The following is a 27,550-nucleotide window of genomic DNA, read 5'->3' as shown; positions in this document are numbered from 1 at the left end:
GGTGAGACTCAGAACTAGGAGGTAATGCTATCCCACTGGAACGCGTATGGGTGAGTGGAGACTCCTATTCCCATGGGAATCAACATCTCCGGGAGCTACAGCCCAGCAGAACATGGCATGTACAAGCACATTCCCCATTGTGACAACAGGAAGACGAATCACCATCAATGAGTGTCTATATCCACTGCGCTTCACCCACACACCCCAAAGAAATAAGATACGATCCACAGTCATGAATATTCTAAATGGCTGCTATCGAAACACTCCATGTATGGTGAGAGTCCAAGCCACGAAACGTGCCCCAAGCACTCGTTCCTCAGTTCCTAAAGCCGGCCCTGCTGGAGGTGACAGACCCTGCTCTTAGTGACCCCTACGTAATCCAGAGTCACTCCAACTGACTTCAGTGAGTTCACTTTGGGTTTACACCCATGTAACTGAGAACACAACAGACCCAAGAAGTTTTCATGTGGTGGGTGGGTGTCTCAAAAAAGTGGTTAGAAAGGGGCACCCTTCATTAGAGAGGGGCCAAAACTGGCATCATTCATCTCATCTCACCACCCCAATATTTCATGGTGGGGGGAGGGGAGGAAGAGGAAGGAGGAGATTAAGGGGGTGTCGTGTAGACAGAACCTGCATCTGAAGGCCCCTGGTTTTACAGAACAAAATCTTGACCAATGACATTTTTGCAAAAGCACAACCCTCTCCACTTTTTCCCGTCTCTACAACGGGCTAGCCTAGCTGAGGGAGCTGGATTCTAGCTAGCGTGGCTAACAATAGCAGCCAAGACGGCGCAGCGTGGGCATCACACAAGGCTAGTGAGCCAAGTGCATATCAGGGTCTGTGTTGGGCTTCTACTATCTGCACTGTACTGTCTTCACTGCAACTGTTACCTGTACCAGCTGGGTTCAAGCTAGCCCGGGGCAGTAACCCAGGCAGCTTTGCTGTGCAGATCAGACCCTTAGTTTAACTAATTAAGTTTGCCAGGAGTCTACACAAGTAATAAGACCACCTTAGTTCTGAGGTTTCACTCATACCCCAGGTACTAAATGATTCAGTTGGGCAATAAGTGAAAGCATCACTTGCAGTGTTTGCTAGGACTTAAAATATCCTCTGGACAACAAACCCCACACAGAATTGCTCTGACAGGTCACCCACGAAGGGGCAGGACATGCAGCACCCTGGAGATCTTTTCAAGCTCTGTGACACCCTGGGTGTGCACTGGGCCCCTCTGGGGAAAGAGGGCCAAGTATGTGCCAGACTTTAACATATTTCAAAATAGGGGCCAAAGTTCTACGGGAGACACCGCCATGGAGGCCTCTCTTCGGCCCAGTCCGCCAGTGCTTGGGTGCCATCATCCACCTGGAGCCGTATTGATCCCCTTTACCTCACGCAAAGTTACCTGCCCCCCCAAGGAACGCACCTGTGTGATAGATCCTTCCTTCAGAGGCCTTGCTGCCACTGGGATGTCAGGCGTGTGCCTTAACTCTTCCCTGGGAATCTCGTGGATCGATCTTCCCGCTTCCTTCACGGTGGCAACGAGGCCTTCGTGAGCTGCTTTCATTTTCAAGGGAGCGAGGCCCTCGTGAGGCCTGACTTTGTAGGTGTCGGACAAGTCCCTTGGGGGAGTGTTTTCCCTCTTGAGCTGTTTGGCTTCTCTTCTGAGGTAGTCCTCGTGGCCCTCCACATAGGATCGCGGGATTCCTGCAGCCCCCCCAAGAAGGTAATGCACCAGCGTGATTCTCCAAAGAAGCAGGGTCATGCAAACTGAATGATGTACTTATGGCCCCTATACAGGCTGTGGGCCATGGGGGTTTGATGGAGTTCATATGCAAAGCCACTACAGAGCCTGGGCAACCCAACTGATTCTGCAAAGCCCCAACTGCCTTGCCGCATGGGGTCTTAAAGACCAAGAGTGGGATTTTTCAGAAACGCTCTGCGTTGGCTCAGCTCTGCTCTCAGTGAGCTCCCCAATGGGAATTTTACCAGTGATTTAAACGAGAGCAGAGTGAGGCCAATGTCATAGGCTCACTTCTGAAAATCTCACCCTCGCCATGCAGCAGATATGATGATGATGATGAAGAATACCTAGCTCTTGCCTATCCCTCTGCATCATTAGATCTCAAAACACTTGACAAAGGAGGTCAGGATCATTATCCCCATTTTAAAATGGGGAACCTGAGGCCCAGAGCAGGGAAGTAACTTGCCCACGGTCGCTCAGCAGGCCAGTTGCAAAGCTGGAAGTCGACCTCAAGTCTCCTGAGTCCCTGTCCAGTGCTCTACCCACTAGGACTCTCTGCTTCTCCAGTCGCTGTCTAGGTCTGCAATGTGACTGCAGAACCAGTGGGACAACTCAGTACTTAGTTCCTTCCGCGCTAATTGCATCCAGAGTTAATTGATAGTGCTGAGCTGCACATGAGGAAAAGTCACAAATCATGGCCTACCCTCCCGCATATATACTTCCTGATGTGGATACTTGCCAGTATTACCTTGTGTAATTGAGCCCCGAATATGATGCTGTTCCTTTAAGTTATGGGGACTGTGTCTGTCGGGTGGGATCGCTCGACCCATTAGACCTAGAATAGGCCAAAGAGAACAGTCAGAAAGTAGCAAGACTGCTGACATTTTCATTATACTTTAAAGGGACACTGACAAGAAAGAAATCACCTAATTTTTAAAAGTTTTCTCCAGTAATAGCACCACCTGGGATTAATACAACAATGCTTTCTAAATAGCTAGTTTACTTTTCTCCTTTTGAACTACTTGTTTACTTCTTGTACTTGGGGGACCAAAAGGCCAGACTGGTCAGTTTCACTTTCTTGGTTTCCTACTATTGCTGTCCTGTTTGGATTCAAAACCCTGCAAGGGAAGGTTTTGGGTTAAAAAAGCATTTGCAGGTCCAGAATGATCATCTTCCCTGAAAGTTTTTCCTGAGACGCGTGTAAGTCAGTAACACCCAAAGCATATGGATAGATGCCAACACCTCCAAGAAAAATATGATTCATCTGCCCATTAGATAGCAATTAGAGAATTGTAACTTCAAAACCGCATCCCTTCCTGCTTTATAAATCAGAAACCCACTTTGCCCCTTCTCCCGCAACATTTCTGTGTAACTTTTCCCTGCTTTTAGTTCCACGTGCGTCTAGAGAGAATGAAGATGCCACTATTAAAATATATAAGCTCTACAGATAAACTAGATACTCGGATCCCAATCCAACAAACACTGTACCACTTGTAAGGAGCCCCAATGAGATCAGAGGTTTCACATGCATAGTCACTATTATTATGGTTATTTATTATTTTATTACAGTACGGCCTAGGAGCCTCAACCATGGACCAGTAACCTATTGTGCTAGGCGCTGTACAAACACACAACAAAAAGACGGGCCCTGTCCCAAAGAGCTTACAATCTTATATGTGCAGAGTTAGCTGGCTCTGATGCTGGGTTCTCTTGGTAATGGGGCCAGAAAAAATTTCTACTAAATATTAGTGTTAGGATTTGTAAAACCTATTTTAGGGTTTATTTTAAGCAAAACCTTTTGCAGCTAGAATTATCTGCTCAAGTCCCTTCAACAGTTACAGTTGTGACCTTCAATGGGAGCTATGTGCCTGTCAACCACTGAAAATCGCAGCCTGTATCTCTAGTTTAGAACAATTTGGCCATTTCTGTGCAGAGCACAAAGCACTGGTGTTGAGCAGGACGGATGAATTAAGACTCATTTTCCTGGGAAGGCCTGTAAGTTCTCACTGTATTGATAGATCCAGAAGAGAGAGATGGCTGTCACTCTCTCTCACACACACACACACACACACACACACACACACACGCAAGCAAGCAGCAAAACGTGTACTTTCGGTCTGGATGTCTTATTTTAGATGAAGGAAAACATGAGCCAGAAGGTGCTGCGGGGGAGCGCATAGCCACCTGCATCTCCTCTAAAACAGGCTGCTGCCACTCCTGAAACAGAAGGGCTGCTGTCGGCAGACGGGGAGAGTTCTCAGAATGCGAAAGATGCTGCACACTTTCTGCCCCAGAGTTTGACTCCTGACACGGCACGACTGAAAGGTTTCCCCAAACCAACCTTCAATGCTAGTGGATGACAAATCGCGAGCCGGTAAACCCCGGCTGATCCTCCCCTCCATCATATCGTAGGTCCGTTTGGTACCAGCGGTCTCATGAGAAACGCCAGCACTTCTGCTGTCCTCCTTGGGGCACTGGGAAGCACCAACTCCACCTAGGAAATAAAAGGAGGTGAAGAAACAAAAGCAGCATGAAGAAGGGAGAGTGAGCGAGCGAGGTTGTTTACTGTCATTCGCACGTCCACTAAAGGCTCACTCCCACAGGATTGAGTCCTGCAATTCAGCTTGCACTCAGCAGGCTTTGTCGGCATTACACCATGCTGCTGGGTTCCAGGAAATTCAGCCTCTCTCTCTCCACCCTGCCCGCCTCGGATTCCAAATTCCATGGCCTCATGTTTGGGCAAGAGCATACGTCTTTTCCACTATCCAGACACAGCCTGCGAGACATTATGGAGCAAATTCAGCTCTGAAGCTCCAAGCAGCTGGAACTCCCACTGAAATTAGCCCAGTGGCGCTGTTTCCTGAATACACCTACTATTTGTGATCTTGTCCAGTCTGCCTAACAGACACTTTGAGACATTCCCCAGATGATAAAAGCAGACAAAGAGGAAGAAGTAAAGCAGAAAAATCTTTAACATCAAACCTAGCATAAAGAACATTCACATTATTCTAATCAGAACGAAGAGATGGACAAACCACACAAAAACAAAGGAGGATGTGAAAAATCCAATTCAGCACAATAGTGGCTGGTGGATAAAGTACAGTATCAAGCCACAGAACTAAATTAAGCCTCAACTACTAGTTCCTCCTCCAATCTAAAATAGATTTTCATGCAGAACTATGGAAATTCAAGATAGGCAAGACCTACTGTGCTATTAAACCCATCTCTCTGCCAAGGCAGTACTGCCTGCTACAGCTCTGTTGCACCTATATTCTATATTTCCAAGTGATGGGGCTCTCCCCTTTTCCCTTGGAAGTCTGTTCTACAGCCTGAAAAAAAAAATCACCATTGGATTTAACATCAGCAAATCCATCCTGCTGCCACATTCTTATTCCCTGCATAATGCAGCCCACCCCATGAAATTTACAAGGCAGTTTATGACACAGCTGAAAGCCCAAGGTTTATGTAACAAGCTCCAAGCTCCGCAATTGGCTCGCACAAGATAAACTCGTTGCCTGTTATCCCTGGACTAGTCTATCCTGCCAAGGAATGCTGGTGTCCTGATCCTCTTCTTTCACATATACCATATCTAGGATTACACAGTTATAGAAAACACCGGAGAAGTTCAAAACATTTGTTTGTTCCCCGAGAGTTTGGGAACAAAAGTTCTCTTCTGTGATGCTAGTAATGAATAAAACGGGATTATTACGATACAACCCCCACAACCAGTTTCTGCAGTCACCATACAATCAAACCGAAAAAGGCTTGGGGAAAGATTCTGGGAAACAGAAAGTGAATCTCTGTCTCCCTCTTGGCTTCAGACTCATTCGACGTGAAAACTCAGCAGCTGATGTCTAGAAACAGCCAGGCATCTTGAGACACATGAAGGGGGTAATGTTGCTGCATCCTGTTATCAAGGAACATCTGTTCTAAACAGCTCTTCTGCAAAAGAAACGCCATCCCCTGTTCTCTTTGTTTCATGTGTTTGGGGGGGAGGGAATAGAGAGATTAAAAAGAAAGAAAATTGCTCAGAAAACATGTCCCTTGCTCACAGAAGCCATTAGCAATCACATGCAGAATGAGAATAACCAATCTAGCACAATTCATCTTGCATACGCTACAGGATTTTGTCTCATTAGAGCCCTTTTATTTGTAAGTACCCTCATGGCACTACAGAACTTGCAGTTTTTTCCCCCCTGCTTGCCAGAACTCATAATCACTAACGATTTAATTTAATTTAATTTTTTTAACTCATTCGCTACTGCATTTGAAACCGTCCCAGAAGTATCTAGGGGAAAGGAGATGATCAGGATATTAGGGATCAAATCATCTTGTCTTGCAGGTCAAGAGAGGAGAGGAAAATCAACCAGATACACGAATCCAGTTACTCTGCCTAGGGCCCCTCTTACTCAATTGTTACTGACTATTCTTATGTACAGGTAGAGGGAGAGGTGGCCTAAAAATCTAATGCACAAAGAGAGACTGGTGGAGAAAGTACAAAAGCGAATTAAATTAAGCCTCAAACCCTAGCTCCTCTTCTCACCTTAAATAGATTTTCATGCAGAATCAGAGATAGGCAAGACCTATTGGATTATATATGGAACCTATCTCTTTGACAATGCAGGACTGCTTGCTACAGTTTATGTTCCAGGTCTGCGCATGGGATCAAAACAGTGAAAACTCCTGGAGGTTCATTTCAGTTCTCACTCCCCCTGTGGCCTTGGGTGAATCAGTCAGCTCCATTGCCCCGTAGATAATGATGTGAACCTCCCTTCCCCATGTTCTTATTATTGTTTGTATTATGGTAGCGCCAAGAGGCTCCAGCCGAAATCAAGGTCTCACCCTCAGAGCATGGGACAATCCCTGCCCTGAATGGCTGTCAAGCCACACAGATGGATGGTGGGGTGGGAAACTGAGGCACAGAGTGATTCTGTGACTTGTTCAAGGTCATGCAGCAGGTCTGGGAATAGAATCCAGGTCTCATGAATCCAAGTTCAGGGCCCCAGCCACTAGAACATGCAGCCTCCACGGGTTGGGTGTTTGAATGAACGCTCTGAGGGGTAAGAAGTATCGTCATTATCCTTATAAATGTAGCGTCACGTGAAGTCCATGCACAAGCAGGCCCAGCAGCCCTGGGGTTCGGTGGCAGGCGAGCACATGGAGCGTGAACTATATGGAATTTGATTCACATCCATTATTTGTGGTTCATTCTCTCCATTTGGTAATCCCCCCGTGTCCGATTAACAGCTCGGGCAGCTAATGCAAGGATTGGAGTTGTTTATTCTTTAAACCAGAATTTGGCCTGGGAGAGGAGCTCTGGCTTTTCTCCCACCGCGGCGTGATTTTTAAGATCAACTATTTGATCCAGAGTGCTGGCTAAAGAGAACCAGTTGCTTCTTGCGAAGACAGCTTGGAAACAATTCCTGGTGTGGTTTTCTGGTACTGATTCTGCCAGCTACCCTTGAGGCTACACCAAGCCCAGCTGGAGCAAAGTTAACAACTGAAAGGGAGAGGAATGGAGATTTGCTCTGCATGCGGTGCCCGGTGGGCACTGCAGAAAATGCTCCTCAAACCCAGCACAGGAAGGTCACTGCAACACAAGACTGTGTCACAGGGGTGGCTCCGAGCCTAAATGCATGAGCTGTCCGTTATGGTAGGATTTTAACCCTTTTGCAGTAGGCCCAGGGCTCCGTGCCTGTCATGCAATGGTCCTGCTGTTCGCGGTGAAGCCAAGGGAGCTCTGGGAGGCATGGGAACTAAATCCCAGTGGGGCAGGCTATGTTTTTGCATTCTGATCCACACATCTGTAAGTTGCGTGCAAAGTGCCTGGAAATCTGACTATCAGCATCAGAGTGGGGGCGGGTGAGTGCTGACCCTGGCAGAAAAGCTGCCCCTGACAGGGGGGTGCTGACCCCAAGCGGGCCCATCCCGAGCCTGTGCTCTTTTCCTCCAACAGCTTGAGTGACTGGAGAGCCCCGCTCCGTCAGTGGACACGCCAGCACCCCCCCCACCCCCCCCGCCCCGCAAGTGTACCACAGAAAACCAAGTGACCAGCTCTGGAATGGAACTGAGTTACAGCTTGTGGGCCAAGATTGTAGCCTGTCTTTTCAGACTCTCCCCTCCTGTTTCTGCTTCCAACACAGAGAGACCCACTCAGACACCCCCCTGCAACAACGCCCCATCCCTCCCTACAAGCCCCACCAGCAGCCCACATAAAGGAACCCTCACCTGGGGGCAGGAGGGAGGGGCAGCGGCTCCCCATGGCAGCGATGAGTGGCAGAGAAAGAGCCAACCCCAGCACATTCTCTCTGGTGGCTCCTTCCTCAGTCCGAGAACATGGCAAGTGTTCCCAGCCCTGTGCTCTAACACTAAATCTTCCCACTGGTAGCCAAAGCGCCTCCCCCACCCCACCTCTTGGCTTCATTTTGTTGTCAGGCAGGCCACAGTGGCGAGAGAAAGATGAGCACCGAAGGCCGTTGTTCTCTGGAGAGGGATGTGAGCTGTGGGGGTGTGACACAGCAGCAGATCTGAAAGATAGACAGCGAGACGGGCGGGTATATCCGAGATTAGGATCTGGTCCTTAGTCATCTCTGCCTTACACTCAGAGCAGAAGCAATGCAGCCCTGTAAGACAGTCACTCATGCTCCTCGTGCGCGTTCTGGCCAGGCACCAAAATGCTCCTGCTTCGCATTGGGCCGGGTTACCAAGCCTCCTGGGATCCAAGAGGCCAAGGGTGGCAGTCTCTGTAAAACGGCATCCTCTGCTTCCAGACTCAATGGGGCACGGACATCTCTCAAAACGGCTGCTGGGCTGCACGTGCCCGGCCCCAAAAGCTTGGGGAAGAGCAGTGGGCAATGAAAGGCTTGTATGGAGGAGTCGTTCATAAGCTTCACTGGAAACAAACCTCTGCTCATCACTCATGGAAGCAAACTGAGCTTCTGAGCAAACTGTCAGCTGATTTTAGGGCCATCCAGTGCGCAGGCTTGGGGAAGGAGATAATAGCTGGTTACTGAGTTAACACAGAGAGCACCTCTGCACTCAACAAAGAAGTGCTGTGACCTATGCAGGGTTGTTGGGGGTTGGGTAGATGCCCCGGGCTGGCAGTATCATCTAATGGCGATACTCTGGCATGGAATGCCTACTGGCAAGAGTTCAAAGCCCAGGGGAATGTTGTCCACTGGTGAGAGACCAAGGGGCCGCTTTACAGTGGGGGTATCAGAGGCAGTGTCACCGAGCCATGAGCGTGGGGAGGAATAGCTGGGCCCACCCTACTCCACCTAGTTCCAACCCAGGGCCCTTCAAAACAGGGTACCCTGGCACAGGGCTCAGGTCCAAATACCCCCAAGCATGTTCCCTAGGTTGCTGCCTACCCTCATCCCAGTCCCTCTGGTGTTGTCTCCAGGGTTGGACATGGGGTCCCTCTTGCGTCCCTTCCGCTCTGTCTCTAGCAGTTCCTCGGCCGGTAACAGTGAGTCGCCCCCTTCGGTTCCCATGAACGACTGGCTTCCCGCAGTGCAGCTAGGAGGCGGCAGGAGGCTGCTGTCCACGAGTGCTCTGCTGGGTCAGCCCAGACTGAACTGAGCTGCTCCCTTCAGAACGCTCCCTCCACTGGGGGCATGCCAGCTAAGGCGAAGGGCCGTGGCCTCTTGGGCCCTAAACTGCTCTTTAACCCTTGCTTCGCCAGCGTGGGATTGGCACAGCTGTCACAGGGGTGCGGGTTGGAAATGTTGAGTTCTTGACACCATGAAGACGATCTTATATTTTAAGGGAGGGGAAGAGCCTCCCTGCCTGTGTTGCTGTAACACCCCGGAGATTAGTCGAACAACAGGCTGGACTTCCCACCAGGCGCACGGACGGCTCCTTTCAGGCATTCTTCTCAGCCTGGACACCGATGCCAGCTTGGGAGCGGCCCCGGCGTAGTTTACTGACAGCGTCACGTCTCAGAAGCGAGGCTCCCATGCTCGGGGTCACAGCACTGCCGGGAAAGGGTCAGGGGAAAGCGGAAGGCACTTCTAAGTGGCAGTGGAAAAGTCAGGCAGGGTATTCACAGCAGGTTCAGCAAAACCCTTTATCACGGCACCAAACCGAACTGCCGGAGCTATCTCCGTTGGCAGTGTCCCGGTAACCCAAAGGGACACTGGCAGCGATGCTAGCAAGCTGGAGATGAGACTGGAGCTTGGAGACTCGCTGAGACGCAATGCTGCGTCTGTGTCCTCCATGCTCTAAAAGGGGCTGGGGCTCCCCTTCTGCTGGCGTGCTCTTGAGAGCAAACACGTGCAGTGACCCATAGGACTCACCCAGCCCTGGCAGGCCCCAAGAGCAGCAACGCTTCCTCTGTCTGTTCTACACAAGCGGGTCGCACTGAGACAGCAGTCTCCGTGTGAGCCACGTCCCTGGCTGACCGTGGGTGGGGGCTGGGTTTAATAACAACGAGGAGGAGGGGGCCACCAAGGAACGGGTCCATCGCGGCTGTCTCTGGTGCAGGTGCCTGTGTGCGTCTATGAAAGAACCCCACGGTGCAAGAGATGGAGCACTTGGGGAAGTCAAAGGAAGCAACAGGGGGAAAGGGGACAAGATGGAAGCGCTGGGAGAAGGGGAATACAGCTCCATCCATTCCAACATGGATGCCCTGGGGGACAGGGAGTGCATCTCATTCCATTCCAAGTGCACAGGGCCCCACTTGACCTCCACCTTGCGTTCAGCTGGGGCTCATCGAACACGCTGACTCAACACCAGCGATTCTGACTGCCATTTAGCAGCAAAGTTTCCGTGGGCTGACGAGGAGCTCTGTGGCTTCTTATGCACGGCATGAGGATCACAAAGGGGCCGCCCTGCAGCGTAGACATAAAAACCACTGCCAAACATCCCTGGCATCAGCACAGCTGCATCGCATTGCCACGCTGAGCTGAGCCTGGGTGCAAGACCCAGACGTGCTGCAGCTTGGCCACGTCAGTGTTAAGCAGCAGCAACCTAGTCACCGGTGCTAAGCACAACCTGGGAGTAAGAGGTTGCCATTCCCCTGGCTACAGAACAGGGGAGAATACTAAGGGATCCCAGCTGAGGAGCTCCAAGCACTACATGAATGTTATCCTTAACTGCACCAAGCTCACAGCACCCTGGGAAATGGGCATTATCCTCACTGTACAGCGGGGGAAACTGACGCTCCATGTTAAGGGTCTAGTGAAGGCGGCTACAGGGGAGCCCTACATTGGAAGGGGGTGTTGTTTAGTGCCCAAGTGGGAGACCTTATACTCCAGCCAATCTTTCAGCTGTGTGGTGGGATGTGTATTTGCTGGGTCCTCCCAACGACACCTGTTCCCCAGGTGCAACCTCCCAGGGCTGGGCAGGAGCCAGCACCTAACTGCCCCTCTGGCCTGACTCATCCAGATGGCAATCAGCCAAACTACAGCTGCTTCCTGTATTAGGGGCAGAGCTAGAGGCTCCACACACCTGCCTGCCCTTTGGCCCTGTGTGAGTTACCTGAAATGCCACGGCAGGTCAGGATCAAAGTGGAGGATGGAACCCAGAGTCCTGACTCCCAGCCCTGTGCTCTAACCACTAGGCAGGACTCCGGTGGTCAAAATCAGGGTGGCGGGAGGGGAGCAGGCAGGGTCTGAAGGTAGAGTTAGGACATGATAAGAGATGCCCCTTTGCTCAGACCCCAGCTGCCTGGCAGCCCCCTTAAAGCATTCTCTTTTCGACATGGGGAGCCAGGGGCATGATGGAGTTTGCCACAGACCCCAAGTTTCATGGAAAGGCCGCAGCTCCCATGGGTCTGACCTGACACCTGCAAATCCAGCTGGAAGGGCAACCGAAGGGTCCCCATTTACTGCAGGGCTGGCAACGCTGTACAGCCCTGCCGCTGCATGCTCCCATGGCGATGTCAGCTCAGTGCAAGGTGCAGCGTGCGGGGAGGCCGTGACATTGGGCCACAAGGCTTTCAACACTGTCACCTTGCCCTGGAGGGGGGTGACCCTCAGTGGGAGAGATTTCCCCTAGGCCAGGACGGGCCCTGCTTTTTCTGCTTTCCACATCTAAGGGAATGTTCACCTTAGGGGCCTTCAGAGGTGCAATGGCCTCATGTGGGCACACGGGAACTTAAGCCCTAGAGTCTGACGCCTTCAGAGACTCCCCCAAAAGTGCAGTTTCATACCCACTGGTGGGCACGCTGCCCTCTATCCCAGGACTGGCGTGCGCAGGCTGAGGGCATTAAGCAACCCACAACATGGTTTCATTCGACCCAGCGGGAAGAAGGAGAGAAGTTACCTTCTGCGCAAGGAGAGCGGCATCCTACAGATGCTCTCCCCTCAGATCCACTAAGCCAACTGCAAGCGCACCAGTGCGATCACTGATACACAGCAGTCCCTCGGTGGCCCCAACCGAGATCAGGGCCCCATTGTGCAAGGCTCTAATGTAGAATTGGATGAGATTCCAGAGAGCTTACAGTCTAAATGTGCTGCCCTCCGTACACGTGGGGCTCTCCTACTGACACCAGAGGCTCTCCCTGCTGAATCAAGCAGTGTGCCACAGGCCAGATCTGCTGTGTGCATCAAAGAAGAAAATCTGGCCCTTGGATAAGACCTCAAAAATCAGGAACAGGGAGAAAATTACTCTGGAACTAGAAACAGGATACAGGCAAGATACGCTTTGTAATGTTTTCCCAAACAAACATTCTAGCTCCCAAACATTAGTGCATGAACCTGATGCTCTCCCCCGCCCCCAAAAAACCCCAGAAAGGATTCCAGCTTACCATCATAGGAGAGAACATGGCCCTTCTTCCCTTCGTAGATGACATGTCCTTTGGGCAAGGCATCCTCTCTCACCTTCTCTGCTCTGCCGGGGCTGTCTTCTCCGATTAGTCTGGTAATGGTTCCTTTATACAGCACTTCAGCTGGGGTGCCCTTGGAAAGCCACCAAGATCCATATTTAACAGTGCCACAAGCAATCAAGGAAGAAAGCTCTCATCCCCACAGGAACACACTGCTCCAAAGGGGAGGCAGAGCAAAGGAGGGAGCACAGCTGAACTCTGCTTCCTGTCAGGGCCAATAGCGAGAAATCTGCAGCTTAATTATTGATAAGGACACTATTGCTGAGCGGTAAAAGGTACGTGATCTGTGTAAAGTTGCTGGGAAGAGACGGGGCAAGTGCCAGGCAGAGATGACAGGTCTTGCATTCAACGGGTGTAAAGAGACGGAGCGAGCCTGGCTTTCATTACATACAATTACAGAGCAGCTCAGGCTCCTCCACCATTGGGCAAAGCAGGAATGGAAACACCAAACCACGCTGCCCGCTCCGTCCGCGCTGCGCTTTTCAAAGTCAACTATCTGGTTGCTTTCCATCCCACTGGATCGAAGGGACAGACACACTTACAGCTCTGCCTTCCCTGGGGACGTCTTAGTCATGGCCAACACGACTTAAGTCTTTTTCTTTCCCTTGGGACTACTGTCATTGCAAATTATTTTCTCTACCTAATATCACGGGGCACAACTGGTCACAGAAATGTTGACGTTCAAAAGGGCCATGCAATCAAGCAGTCTGGGCCCAAAATGCCGGACCATTTGTCATTCCATCACACCAGCTTTATAGACTCGAATCGGGGTTACTGGTGGAGCAGAGCAAAGAGTCAGGTCCGTAGCTTTGCTTTTAAATAAAAAGAAGGGAGCAGCTGCTTATGCAAACTCATCCTTCTCCATCGCTTTCTTCAAAACATCCATGGAAACAGCCCAGGCCTGAGATTTGAAAAGGCATTTGGACACCCAAGTCCCAGCAGAAATAATGGAAAGCAGGTGTCCAAATCCCCAAGGAAGCCTTGAATATCCTCCTTCCACCCTTTTCATCATTCAAGGTTGTTCTGGGTTTGCAAGCTGCTCACAAGAGTTGGTGCAGGAGGGAAACTGACCAGCCTCGTTTCATGATTCAAGCCAGAGCGACATGCAAGAAACAATCAAACAGCCATAAGGGTGAAATGTAAATTAGGAATACAGGGAAGCTCCCTCCCTCCGCTCCTCCACCTGTAAGTGAAATTCACCCCGGGGGCAGAGAGCTGGCACCAGCGACCTTCAAGTCCCACTTAAAGGGTTCAGGTGCCCAGGCCTTGCGCTGGCTCTCTGCACAAGGGGGAAATTTGCTCTGTACGAGTGCTGCCATGGCCAGAGCCAGGGATCTAGCTGCAGCGAATTTATCCCTTTTTTCTATCTGTGAATTATCTGTCAACAGACTGAGATTTTGACCTCATTTATTTACTTGGAATTATTTGATGAACGTCTCACTGGAACAAATTTCAGCCTTAAGGGGTGCTTGTAAATTATTTACTGGGGTGCAGTTATATCAGTATAAATGTGCCTTATATTGGTACGACTTATTCCCCTGTGCGTATGGTAATAGCTACACTGATATAAAGCCTCTTTATACTGGTATAACTGAGTCCACACTAAGGCGCATATTGCTTTATCTATACAACATGTGTGTATGTGTGGACAAGTTCTGTTTATACGCTGGCCTCTTTCCTGATTTACCAAGCTGCCATCCTAGTGCCTGCTTTCTTCTGGAGCACACGGGATGGAGTCAGCGTGGTAACAATCCCTCATCGCGGGTGCCCTAGCAGCCTAGCGATCCATGCACTGGGGGGGTGGGAGGGCAAGGGAGGGAACCAGAATCGACTTGCATCCTGCTGTTCAAAGCTAAAAATCCAAACGACAGTCACGCTATCTGAACAGGCCACACTGAATGCTACCCCATGTCTGTACCGCTGAACGGGGTGAATAAGGAACCTGATTCTAAATGTCAGCACTTCAGCATGGTGGTGTTTGGAGGTTGCTCCAATACGTCAGGACAGGATGTCCCCCCCATCCCCACCCCGAACCCCTCCGTTCAATGGGTCTCTGCTTCTTTGTAAGCAGTCAGACCAGCAGTCACTAAGCTGCTTGCTGCAGAGACTGGATGGGACACGTCAATGTGCAGGTTTCAATACCCTGATTGTTCGCTCTGACACAGGCTCACAGAAACACTCAGCACTGGCTTTCCCAGTCAGTGCCAGGTAAGTTTCCTTCCCGCAATGGACGTGTTTGCAGGGCGTTTGAAAGCGAGCGATGACAGACGGCTTGGGAGCAGAGTGTACCCTATTCAAGATCTGTCTTCTGGGTGAGTAATCTGACATCATGTATCAGCCACAGCGCTGGGAGCTGCGACAAGAATCGGGGGCGCTGCGCTTCCCTGTCAGGAGACTGCGCAGGATGCCGCGCCGAGGGGCATCACGGGCACTGCTCAGAGGAGAGGTCAGAGCTCTTTGGCCTGCAGGGTAGAGCCATCACACACACTGCAAACACGTGACAGCTGCTCCGAGAGCTACTTTACCACTGAATCAAACCCAAGGGGCAGCCTCACTTCCTGCTGCTACTTTATTTTTAAGACGAATACAGGAATTCTAATGTCAGTTAACTAGCTGGCTCTGAAACAGCGTTTGATCAGATCATGCCCTGGATCGGACATCTCTTAGATCTATTGCAGAACCTACTAGCCAGCGCTTTCCCTCCCACCCCCCATAGCTCTTCCAGCGGCAGGGCAGTGTATCTTCCCTTTTTGAAACCACCCAGAAAACAGAAAAAAATCTCAGTGCTTATAAGTGGCTTTAAAGAGCTGAATGATGGCCAGATAAAAATCCCCAAGGGAAACAGATTGTTTTTAAGCTTTCCACTCAGCACTGAGCAATAACTCACGCCGCTGAACTATCCCCCACTTGGCAGCTGCTCTTCTGAAGATGGATGATAAATGATTAAAGGCAGAGTGCCTTCCTACTGTGCTCAGGACAGCCCTTCGGGCAGGGCCCAGAGAACACCCTGCTCACAGCCGTGGAAGGAGACTTACTGCACTGATTCCTCAACTTCATCACCCCACTGGGGGTGAGGGATTGGTCCTGCTGTGAGCAGGGGGCTGGACTAGATGACCTCCTGAGGTCCCTTCCAACCCTGAGATTCTATGATATGATTCTAGGATTCCCTTTAGCTGGCTTGGTCACCCCCCTCCTCCGGCCCACCCACCAGCTTACTGTTCTTTTCCATTTCCTTGGCCTGCTACACAGCGCGCCAGCAAGATTAAAACCCCAGCTAACCTCCGCCCGAGCCTGGGTTCATGAGCGCAACTGGCATGGGTGAAGGGAGTTTCAAATGCAATGCCCCTTTCACCACTGGTGAGGTCTGTTTACTTCTGCTTTTCACCAGTCTTGGCGAACGGAACAAACCTGATCTTGGGCGTACTCTTCCGCCACAGATCGCTCCTCCGCCCTGCCCTGCAGCCCTTGGACCCCGAAGCCCCCACCTCTCCTGCTTGCCCACCTGTGCAGGTGGGGAGGCAACCTGGGTGGGGCTGCTCTGCTAGGAGGCGGTGGAGGCACCAACCCACTCGCCCCACCAGGATCTGAACTCAGCTCTGCAGAGCTGATAGGCCAGAGCAGTTACCCACCGGGGCCGCCGGTCTGCCCCAGGGCAATTCAAGGGTTTACACCCTCTTTGCCTAGTCCTCTGAAATGCCTCCTGATGGGTCTGCCGGGAGGGGGTGCTCTGATGTCCCCTCCAAGTAACAACAAATTGCGATCATTTCTATGCACTCCAGGAGAGGGTCTGCTCTGACAGCAACTGTTCCTTCCCGGCCCACATTACAAACCAGCTGAGATCCCCCCACAAGCCGTTAAGAGAAGAAACTTACATGCGTGATGGATCCCCGATAGGTAATTGGCGATTCCGACCGAGGCCTGGTGCCGGGGAGCCCCTTGCTGATGCTCCCTCCTGGGGTTGAGCCCAGCGATGCTCCTGTAAGTCACAACAAAGCAAGCGGGATTAGGTTGCTGAGATTTAGCTTGGGGGCTGCCTTGAGTTGGTTCCTATTTTATCTGCTTCGGTCCTGAGCCAACCCAGTGAACTTTCTGAATTTGGCTGAATTAATCAGGTGTTTACGAGAGACAAGAATGTACAGCTAAAACAGAGTTTTGTGCCATTTTTTTTGCACTGCAGAAAGGGGCTTGGATTTAAAAATGAAATGCTCTCTCTGTCTATCCCCAACATGCACTCATGATTTTGGAGAGCGAGGTTCAGAATGTAATCAGTGCCATTTTATTCGCAGCTGCTTTGCTTTCTTCATTAGCAGACTGCCCTTCAAAACGAACCAGGACAAATCCCTTCTCCTCAAAAGCTGGACAGAAGTTTGCGGGCTCAGATTTTTAAAAGGGGCTAGTGATTTCAGGGGCCCAGTGTCCGGCACTTGGAAGACTGGCTCATCTGTCCACTGAAACTCAGGCACTCTTAACGTGTCTCACGTTGGGTAGCAGAAGCTAACGTGTCGCCAAAACCACGAGTCACTTTTGAAGAGCTTGGCCTGGGTTGATCCCCTTCCACCTCCTGAGCAGCCTCCCCGAGAGGCGCCTGGTTTCCACTGATCATCACAGCTGCCATGCTATGTGCTTACCCCTCAGGATGGAGCTCTCTTGGGATGTCTGCAGTACCAGACTTTCAGGCTGGCTGGCCTGGCTTCTAGGAGAAAGTTGTTCCTGCTTTACTCCAGGAAAAGGCACTAGAAAACATTAATCATACATGACAACGTTTGCACCGGTCACCACCAGACAGCTCTTGTCCTGAATTGCTCTGTTGCCTTTTTTATTTTTCTTAGTCTTTAATTTTGTCTTGCTTTATATTCACAGTTGCTGAAAGAGACAGGTCTTAAATAACCTAGGTCCCCATGCAGCTGCTGCTGCTTCTGAGTAGCAGATTACACAACTCCAGAGGATAAAGGAAAACTCAAATTGCCCGTATCCCCTCTGCAAGGGCATTGTTCAAGGTCTCCTGGCGGGCAAGACAGCAGGTGTTCCTGAAATCCACTCCTGCACGGCACTGCACCCCCAGCCCTGCAGCAGGACCAGAGTCAAACTGGATTTAATGCCATGACTGCATTTGTAAATGGGCTAAATAATTTTAAATCCACTGATAACTGTAGCTATGCAAACTCAGAGAAGAGTTCTCAGATCCTGGCTACAGGACTTCAGTGGATCACCTAGAAATTTCCCACCCTTTGCATAGCACTGGGCAATTGGAACTATGTGGACTGAAAGCGCAGCTGCCTTCAAGTTGACCACTGCCACAGGTGGGAGGCTGGAGCTGGTGGACTAATTGTCCGACCTGCTATGGTCAGCCTGATGTTCTTAAGAGCTGAGGGACAATAACCCATCTCCTGAAACACACAGTTCAGAGCAGCCAGGAAACAACCCTGAAGGGTAACAAGCCGACTGCAGAATCCGCTCAAGAGGAAGAGAGCTGGGAATAGCCTCTAGTGCTGTGCAGGCTCACGGAGCACACTCCCTGCTGGTTTAGCCCATGGCCTTCTCCGCTCTCTGCATTGCTGGGCCCAGGCCTCCTCCCTTAGGACTTTACTCTCTGGCTCTTACGAGATGTTTCCCAATCTGCAAACTGAACATTTTCCTCTCTCGCTTCAGACCATTTACTGTTTATCCCACCAGTTGTGGCGAATGTCAATAAGTTTCCTTCCATCAATCACAGTTAGCTGGAAAATATTTTTAGTCCGGGATCACGTCCCTGATCGAGTCTTCTATTTTCCTAGACTGTAGGAATTTCGCTCCCTCTGCCTCTCCTCTTATGCTCAGTTAATCCTTTTAGTGGTTTTGATTCCCTTTGTATTTGCTCTTTTACTATAGTTCCTCCTTTAACGGTGGGGGCCAATATGGCACAGACTACCCCATGTGCAATTCCCCCAGGACCAAGCAGAGTAGCATCACTCCACCCCAGATTGGCGTCTCTCTCTCTCTATAAGACATACAGCCGCACACAGCGAGATTCTGTTGGCTTTTCCCCAGCAGCCTGGCACTAGGTGTTTGTGTGTCGTTCGTTGATCCCTTTCTCGAAGGTGGTTTTTGTACACAGCCATTCCCTGGGATATATCTGAGCTGTTCATGTCCTCCCTCGGTGCGTAGCTATCACTGACTCATCTCACACCAAGCAGGCTCTCTCCTCGTGTGTGTTACACACCCTCCTAGCTAACTCCATCATGGTTGAGTTCACTTTTCTCTTGATTGATCAAAATATATCAAACCTCATGAATGCCTATGACAGACCCCCACCCCCAACCAGTGCTCCTCACTTTGGGGCCTTGTTATTCCTCGTCATCAATTAATTCTTAACCCATCTATTTTTAATCTAGTTTGGTTATTTATTCAGGCTCTTTACAGGTTTCTGATGCTAGACAATGGTGGTTGTGTGACAAAGTGGGGGATTTTCTCGTTTTTTCCAATGGTTTGCATGCAGACGGGGTGGGATGCCATTTCCCTGGGTGTTTCTGGTTTAAGGAGGTGATGGGAGAGGGAGTTTGTCGTTACAGAAGACAACAATGGACAAAGGCGGGGTTTGGGGTCGGTGATATCAGATGCCCAGCTGGGAAGCAGGGGGGCTCTGGGCTGGAGAGAGGGAGCAGGCAGAGCCCACCTGGATGCAGGGGAGACTTGGATGTGCTGTGCTGAGGGAGGCCAGGCCTGAGGGTTTCCTGTGCTGTGTTCAAACGCTCAATAAACCCTCCTGTTTTACGCTGGCTGAATGTCACTCCAGTCTAGAGAACAGGGTTGCATTATTCCCTCTGGGAGTGGAGGCCCTGGGGGTCCAGAGCAAGTGGACTCCCTGAGAGGGCCCACGGCGAGAAACAGGTGTGCTAAGGCTCAGAGAGGTGTGTCTCCAGGAGGGGGAGGGGCTTAACCCCCGAGAGAGAGTGGACCCCCAAAAAGGGCTGTCTCACTGAAGGGGTTTTCCCCCCACAGACTGCATGGGGCCAAAAGTGGGCATGACCTGAGAGTCCATGACAGGTTGCCATTAAAAAGCAAGCATTTATCTGATTACAGTCTTGATTGCTACACATTGCACTATCTTCCCATTCCTGGGACGTAACACCGATGTGAGGGAGGCAATGCAGTACCACAGGTTCCTTTCCAATGGTAACTGCTTGTTGGGGTAGACCATCTTCTTGAAATCCATGCATGGAAACGCTGGCTTCTCCTTATGGGCCCTGATCCTGGAATCAGACCCGCAGGGACTCGAGCTACAATGATCCCCAAAAGCAGCTCTCTCCCCACTTGGAAAATGGAATAGCATCACCACCACCTCTCATTGCAGTTTGCAAGTGCAGAGTCTTGAGAATTACAAATATCCCTGCTGCTGAGTGATGCCGGGTTGGCAGCACTGGACCAGAATCCTCTGTACCCAGAGCCATTACAGAAGAGGCAGTGACAAGGTATGCTTCCCTTGTATCTGCTCCACCAATATGTCTCTGCCTTGACCCCAGAGAAATCATTGAGAGGGGATTCATTCAAGCCTCTCCTGAGATCGCCAACGAGGAAGCCAAGTGTGTCAGCAGATTTTGTAGACAACTGCACACTAGGATGCGAGAGGAGACCACCGTGCCATTTCCCATAGGCCACCAGACAGGAATTTCATAGTCACTGCTGACTGGGTGAACCCAGTGAACTTGCAAAGCTCTGCATCCTCCCTTTGTGTCATTCAGCTTGCTGGGAATGGCCCTGGTGGGTGGGTGGGTGGGTGGGGGTGTGCTCAACTCAAGGCTAACAGCAGCTCAACAGGGACAGCTCTGACCTTTCAACAAAAAGGCCAGGAGTGAACCAAGGGTCAGAGGCACACAAATAGCGTGTCAACAGCTTACCCAGTTTCTTAGGATCCATAGTCAGTGGCAGGCCCATGGTGATGGAGCCAACGGGAACTTTTGCATGCTCAGAGCTGTACGGAGTATGGAGCTGAATGGGCACCCCCTAAAACACAAGAGAAAAAGGTCACTGATGGTGTGGGATGCTCTGCTAAGACCCTTCCTGAAGGGGGCAGTCACCAAGGAGAGGAAGCTCAGGGGAAAAGGCCTCCACTGAATGATTACAAAGCCCTGCGCCCAGGAATCAAAACGGGGACAGGAAGCTGCTCTCAACAACGCTTGGAAGGATTTTTATTTGGTAAACGTCGATTTCACCGCACACACAAACGGAAGAAAAAAATGTTTCCATTGCTAATCAGACCAATTCACAGAGAGGCAAAGAAAGAAAAATGCTGCTTGAGAACTTACTAGAGTTTGATTTAAGGATATTTACTTGGTATCTAGTGACAGGTGATGCTAACAATTGTGTTTTAACGGTCACAAAGCTTTACCTTTTTGAGTCTCAGTGTCTGCTGTCGTTAAATAACTGTCTGCTCCCTACGTAATTAACTGCAACTGTGAACATGTAAAATCGACAAAAACTGAAAACAATGCTTAAAAATAAACATTGATATTATCCATCAAAATTATAAAAACAACAACAATCTAATTCTGCCAAGCCTGCTCTTTGCCAACAGAGAGGTCTCTTTCCTCGAATACTTGGGAGTACCATGGCACCGGGATAGCATCTTACCTGGGAAATGGAGCTGATGGGCCGCTCCAGAACAGATGGGTGTTTGGTGGAAGAGATGAGAGGGGGAGGATTGGAGATGTTGGACAATCGTTGTAGCCCAGACCGAGAGCTCTCATGCAAAGTTAATGGGATTGGGTGCGCTATTGACAAAACATAAACGTTATTACGGACTGATGGTTATTTGCATCAGAGACACAGAGACCAGGGGACACCGAACGGGGACAGAGACAGAGACCAGGTACAGAGATTCTGTAGATTGACTGGTGGTTGTAACTGTAGCTTTTTTGGCACTGCAGCCATTAATCCTGTCCATCTCCCATTGCATTCTGGGATCTACTGTTTCCATACACGGCATTTCTGTATTATAGATGGGATTGGCTGCTCCACACTAGGCAAATCAGATGGGATTGCTAGGCTCCTGGCATGCCACCTTTGAATGGCAAACTTTCAGCAGCTCTCCCCATCAGGAAGAAAACGTCTGCCTGAATTTACTAAATGAGGTGACTTGAGACAAGAACCATGGGACCTTTTAGGCCACGCACCCCCAGTGGCTAAACCAAACTGGCTCCCCCTAGTGGGTGCAGACCCCTGAAGAAGAACGCAAGCCTGTGCTCACCTGGCAGGTTATACTGAAACACATGTGGCTCAGTGTGTGGGGAGGTTTTGATCACATCCCTAGAGGACACTTGGTACGGCAGCACGGGGGGCCAGCACGACGTGGCAGTCTGCTCTCCGCTTAGCTTCTGTCCTTCTGCAAGGGACGAGAAAGGCACTGGTTTTTCTGCAAGGAGAAAGAGAACTGATCAGCTTGCCACACACATGAACTCACACACACACACACAGCATTGCACATCAGCAAGATCTTACAGAGACCTGCAAAGGGAAACAACAAATGGGGCTCCTTTCTTTTGGTTAGGGCTTGCCTGCACGGTGAGTTACAGCAAGACAAGACTCTGCAGTGCACCTGCTGGCTGCCACCAACTCATCCTGTGGACGTTGCTAGCACACAGTGAATGCCCCAGAGTGTAGCTTAGCAGAGGTACACCATGCTACGTTCCAAGGCTTTCGTTGCCCACATGAAACCCTACCGCAGGGTAAGTCCGAGGGTCGGAGTGTCTCAGCCCAGCTTGCTGCGCAGTAACTCGCTGTGTAGACAAACTCATAGGGCGCATGAAGAAGGCCTGAAAAGTGCCCAAGTCATTTCTGAAAACGGGACCTAGATACTTCTGGAAATTTTACCTTAAGGCTCCACTTCAACAAAGCATATAAGCATGTGCTTAATTTTAAGCATCCAAGTGTTCAAAAAAAGAGTTATCTAGCCAAGATTCTGCACTATGCTGTGTAAAAGGAAGGCGCTTTAGCAGTAGCAGACCTCACTACAGCTCTGACTCTGCTATTAAAGCTTTGCAGATAAGCGGGATGAGATGCGTGGCTAGCAAAGGGCCGATTCGTAGGAATAATACAGAAAAGACTCATTAACACTTGGAGTGCTCAGGAGCTGGGAGGCTTAATCCTGTGCCCCTCACACGGTGATGAAAAGAATCCAGCAGCAGCAAGCCTATGTACCTATCCAAGCACAGAGACTCTTGGGGAATGTTTGCACTGCAAGGGTAGGCGGGACTGATAGCTCTGGGTACGCATACCTGTGCTGGCTTTAATTGAGCTAGCGTGGGTAACCATAGCAGTGAAGACGTGGCAGCCTGGGCTTTAGAGTGAGCTACAAGCCTGCCAGGACTCAGATGGCAAGCATGCACCAGGGTCCGTGCTGCTGTCTTCACTGCTCCTTACCCACGCTGTCTGGCTTAAGGCCAGCACGGGTATTACCACCCACACTACAGTTACACCCTAAACTGGAGTGTAGACGTACCCTCAGATTCCAGAGGGGGTGGTGTAAGGGGCTAAGCCTCAGGGTCAAAACACCCAGACCCCCCATTTCACATCTCAAACGGATCAATTCACCCTCCCAGGGCATCTGAATTGGAGCACCCCACGCTAGTCACTGTGAGGATCTTTGGGGAAATCCTTGAAAACAAAGTCCCTGTCACGTTCTCCACGTGGACATTGAAGATCCCATGGCACTTCCCACCAGAGGAGGGCATTTGTCCTGAGACACAAGCTCTCCTCCATCCCCACTGCCGTGTGGTGCGCTGCGCACCAGCTGACTGCTGTGCTCTACACCAGAGGCAGCTGCCTTGCACGGGTGGCATCCGTGTATCGTACAGCTGGGCGAAGATGATCTGTAATCCCAAGATACTATTGGCCAAGCGCACGTGCACCTGGAGGCAGCATGGAAATCTTGGAAAAGTGGTTCCTCCTCCCCTGGGAGCTGTTCCCGCACACATGCCGCTGTGAAATCTAGGAGATGTGGCCAGTTGATTATTGACCCCACATTAAAGGTAACGATAACTCAGCCAGCTTTTGATAAAGTAGCACTAGATCCTGGGAAGAGCTCCTATGGACATTTGTCAAGTCCCTGAAACCAGAGCTGAGAAGTCAGCGTTTATATCATCCATCACCCAAATTAATGCTTTTGGCTTCCAATCTCCAGAAAGGCCAAGTGAAACGAGTGTTTAAACCAACAGAAAACACATTGCTGGCTTTAAAACTGCCCCGAGATAGCCAAAAATAGGCATGATGGCCACTCGGCGATGAGCGAAAGGATCCATCTGTCTGAGAGCATGCTCCAAATGGACAGGCCGCGACCCCCCAGCCCCACACCAGAGCAGCACTGTCAAAGCACCTTAGGAGGAGATACTAAACTGGCCGGGCTCCAGACAGATACAGCCCCAGCCAAAGGTCTGCAAGGGGCAGCCAACGCCTTGGCCAGGATGTGATGCTCGTGTCCAAGACAGTGCTTTGAAGCGGCTCCAGGATGGTGCGAAACTTGTCCGTCTCTGGAGAAGTTGCAACAGTTCACGCTCTCTTATCAGGCAGAGCCGTGCCAATCTGATCACAGCTTTGGGGGGAGTAGGAACAGCTGCTCTTGCTGCAAGACCAGCCCTCTGCTAGGATCACTCCACTTCTTCTGCAGCAGCACAATGAGTGTACCCGGGGGGCCTGGTCTTCACAGCAATTCAGAGTCCAGATGGATGCCTGGTGCACGGTCACTTTAACAGGACATTCAAAGGAGGCTCCCGATTTTCTTACCATAAAAGGAGAGAGGAGGGATGCTCCCCTCCTCCCACCCCTTTCACTGCTTTGTCCTGACCAACTGGCTCCCTTGCTGCCTTCCAAACCTGCTGCTGGTGCCTCTCCCATAACTCCAGTTCAGAGCCAGGCTTGAGCCACTGGGTGAAATGCTAGCGCCATCCAAGTCAATGGCAAAAGTCCCACTGGCTTCAAAGGGGCACGGATTCCACCCCTCTGCTCAGCTGTGTCTGTATGTGAGCCAGCCCAAACGCCAGAGGGAGCGGGGCTCTGACCCAGGGCCAACCATTTACTGAATGTTGATGGGAATGCAATGCAGTTCTCCAGCTCCCACTGCTATCTTGGATGCGTGACTGCTTCAAAACTCCGTCCCCGGGCACACGGGATAGGGAGGGCGCAGTACGGCGAGCGAACCCCTGGGAGTCGAGACCTGCCATCTCCTCCTCCAGTGGGCAATCTCCTTTCATCTCTCTGCCTAAGCTTCCCTATCTGTGCACCGGGAGAGAATACGCAAGCACGGTGCAATTAGCTGAACTGATCTCTGCAGCAAGCTTGGAGGATTCCAGGTGGTAGGTGTGTGTCACCAGCAGTGCGGGCTCAGCACCCGAAGCCAGGTGCTTTGCAGACAGCAGAGCTGCGTAAACCTGCACTGATGTCAGATCTGGACGTTAACAAAGGAGCCACCAGGTTGCAGAGTTTAAAGGTTATTCTGAAACCTGATCTTTCACATCCTGGTCTATCCACTTCCACATGGTATGGTGAGCCTCCCTCTTTCCTCGCTGCTCTCGGGTCCTGAAATCAGAGCTGAAAATCAGCTGGGCAAAAGCCGGTGGGAAGATGAACCAAGCATCCCAGCGCAGTGGGAGCCCATAGAGGAACAATCTGTTGGCGTTCCAGGCTAGAAGGAGCTGTCGTAAGTGCTGGTTCTGCCATGAGACTTGACAGGAAGCTGAGCTGAGCGAGACGGGCTGCCCTGTATAGCGATGTGTAACAGCAAAAGCGTAGCCCTGATCACTCGAACTGGAGTGTAACTGAGTCTGGGTAATGAACATATGAAAGCAAGAGTGGAGAAGGCAGGAGAGGACAAGCTGGAGAGTCTGCACCAGACAGGTATCAATCATGTGACTTACCGGAGTATCAAATTCCTTCAAGGTGAACAGCTATCTTCCTTACATTCAGATTGTTTTATTGTGCTGTGGCCAGTCTGTATGGCTATGCATGCTGTTATTTATTATCATGCAGAAAGCCAGCTGGCTGAGCAGCAGCCATCAGCTCTCCTAGGAAGTAACTCATTTTGCAACACTACTCTCTCTAACCTTTGGGCCAGCACACCACATATCAGCTTTGGGAAACCTTGGCTGACAGAAGTTGAACTAGCGTAGCTGCTCTCATGACCCAACTTTTCCGCAACAACGGAGATCAAATTCCAACAAATTCAAGCTAATTGGTGTATTTTTTTCCTCCTTTCTCTTGCATGAGTGTGTGAAATTCTACGGCTGCAAACAAAATTCTTCTGTCCGGCTGCAGACACAATATGGTGCTTACATCCCCAATGCCTAGATTTGCTACCTTATAGGTGACGTCCTCTGGGACAAAGGCACTGAAAGCATGATGTTCGCATCACCATGCCACAAAGCTGCAGCCACACATGGCAATGGCACGTCAGCCCATCCAACGCACCGTCAGCCCACAAAAATGACCACGGAGAGCAACCTCCCCCCCGCCCCCAACAACCTCAAATATCACCTGCCAAGGGGATTCTCTCTCTAAGGATCTGAGGCAAACCATTTCCTGTGAGTAACAGTCATCAATTCTGTCAAAACCTGCATGATATGGGGACTGCTGTTGCCCACTTAGGGCAGGGATAAGCACACCACACTCACTAGCCGGGGAGACCCCGGTGAGGTACTGGCTTGGAGGCACTGGACAGATGGGATCTCGGCTGCTGAAACGTTGAGGTGATTGCAATGGTCTCTTCCTCTAGTGGCTGGGGGTCTGGGAAGAAGGTACAAGCACAGGCACCCCGGGGGGGGAGGGAAGGGCATGCGTTTGGTTAGCTGACAGCCACAGCGTCTGTTACTGTACCATCACAACTTACAGACCCTCCCCTGTGGGGTGCCGAGCCGCCTCCGTTCTAACTGCACTTAACACGTCGCAGGTTCCGGCCAGCCTCAAAACTGACCACGCCCAAACCCTCTCCTCAAGGTGCACAGGTTTAAAGAGCACAGGCCAGGCCAACGTACAGACTTCCGATGGGAACCAGCTTTCAAATTACAAACAGCATCAGCAAGAGGGCCCAGTTCTCCTTAACCGCGGCCCCCAGGGGACCAACGCTCACGATGTGCTCTGGTGGGAAGCTCTGAATCCTTCGTTCGCGCTATCCCGAGGGGACGGCATTGAGAACCTTTACAGGAAGCTTTGGGCTGCGAGTCACAGCAGGAGTATTGATTTTTAAATGAAAGAATGGCCCCCGCCGAGCATTAAAAGCATTCTTTATAAGGAGCAAACAAGGTAGAAAAGAGCGACTGAAACCAGTGCCCTGGCGTGCCTCCAGGTCCTCTATTCTCCGAAAGGCAAACAAAGGCAACCTTCCCATCCTCAGCGTTCGACGTTCTACCAGGATTTGCTGCAGGTTCAATGAGACACGATGCACTTCCTAATGAACACGGCCAATTCGCCATGCCAACATGACTCTGCTCCGCCACGCTATCAGCCTTTAAAGCTAGCTTCCACCTGCAATAGGACCCCTGTCCCCGCTCTGTGAAATCACATGCGGGCGCATCTTACCTTCTTTGTCACCCACAGCTGGACTCTTGCTCTTTCCCCTGGGGCTACTGCTTGGCTGCTGCTCCTGCTCAGTGGGCTGCTGCTGTGGCTGCTTGCTCTGGGCCACGTCATCCCGGGCAGATTCATGGGCTTTAGTGATCTGCTGCTGGTAGAGGGCCAAGGCGTGGTGAGGCACCTGAGGCTTCATGCTTCCACTCTGTAATGTCCCGTCTGGGAATCCCTCAGAAATCTGCAGTGGGAGCAGAAAGAATGGGATGGGAGAAGCAGGACATATTGTCCCAGCTGCCGTTAACTTCCACAGCAGAGTCTGCAAGGAGGTTTAACTCCAAAAACTTGGCTCCTTTCTGGGTAGCTTTTCTCCCACCTCTGCAGACGCTCCGCTCAGCTCCCCAGGCGGGGCTCCCAGGGATTCTAACCAAGCCACTGCCCTTCCTACCACAGGC

At 50.9% G+C, this 27,550-nt stretch overlaps 1 protein-coding gene across 1 annotated transcript in view; it reads right to left on the bottom strand.

Annotated features, from left to right (window-relative positions):
- Positions 1 to 27,550, bottom strand: part of NCOR2 (nuclear receptor corepressor 2) — a 284,712-nt gene that overhangs the window by 33,649 nt on the left and 223,513 nt on the right. Inside the window, exons 21-30 of the mRNA XM_077835004.1 lie at positions 27,108 to 27,336; positions 21,790 to 21,954; positions 21,174 to 21,313; positions 20,441 to 20,546; positions 17,195 to 17,299; positions 16,439 to 16,542; positions 12,489 to 12,639; positions 4,080 to 4,232; positions 2,487 to 2,573; positions 1,421 to 1,701 (exon numbers count right to left, since the gene is read on the bottom strand). Of these exons, the coding sequence (XP_077691130.1) occupies positions 1,421 to 1,701; positions 2,487 to 2,573; positions 4,080 to 4,232; positions 12,489 to 12,639; positions 16,439 to 16,542; positions 17,195 to 17,299; positions 20,441 to 20,546; positions 21,174 to 21,313; positions 21,790 to 21,954; positions 27,108 to 27,336 (1,521 nt within the window). The remainder of the gene's footprint in view (positions 1 to 1,420; positions 1,702 to 2,486; positions 2,574 to 4,079; positions 4,233 to 12,488; positions 12,640 to 16,438; positions 16,543 to 17,194; positions 17,300 to 20,440; positions 20,547 to 21,173; positions 21,314 to 21,789; positions 21,955 to 27,107; positions 27,337 to 27,550) is intronic.

Source organism: Eretmochelys imbricata, chromosome 15 (assembly GCF_965152235.1).
Source record: "Eretmochelys imbricata isolate rEreImb1 chromosome 15, rEreImb1.hap1, whole genome shotgun sequence".
NCBI lineage: Eukaryota > Metazoa > Chordata > Testudines > Cheloniidae > Eretmochelys > Eretmochelys imbricata.
This window is presented reverse-complemented; position numbering and strand designations above follow the sequence as displayed.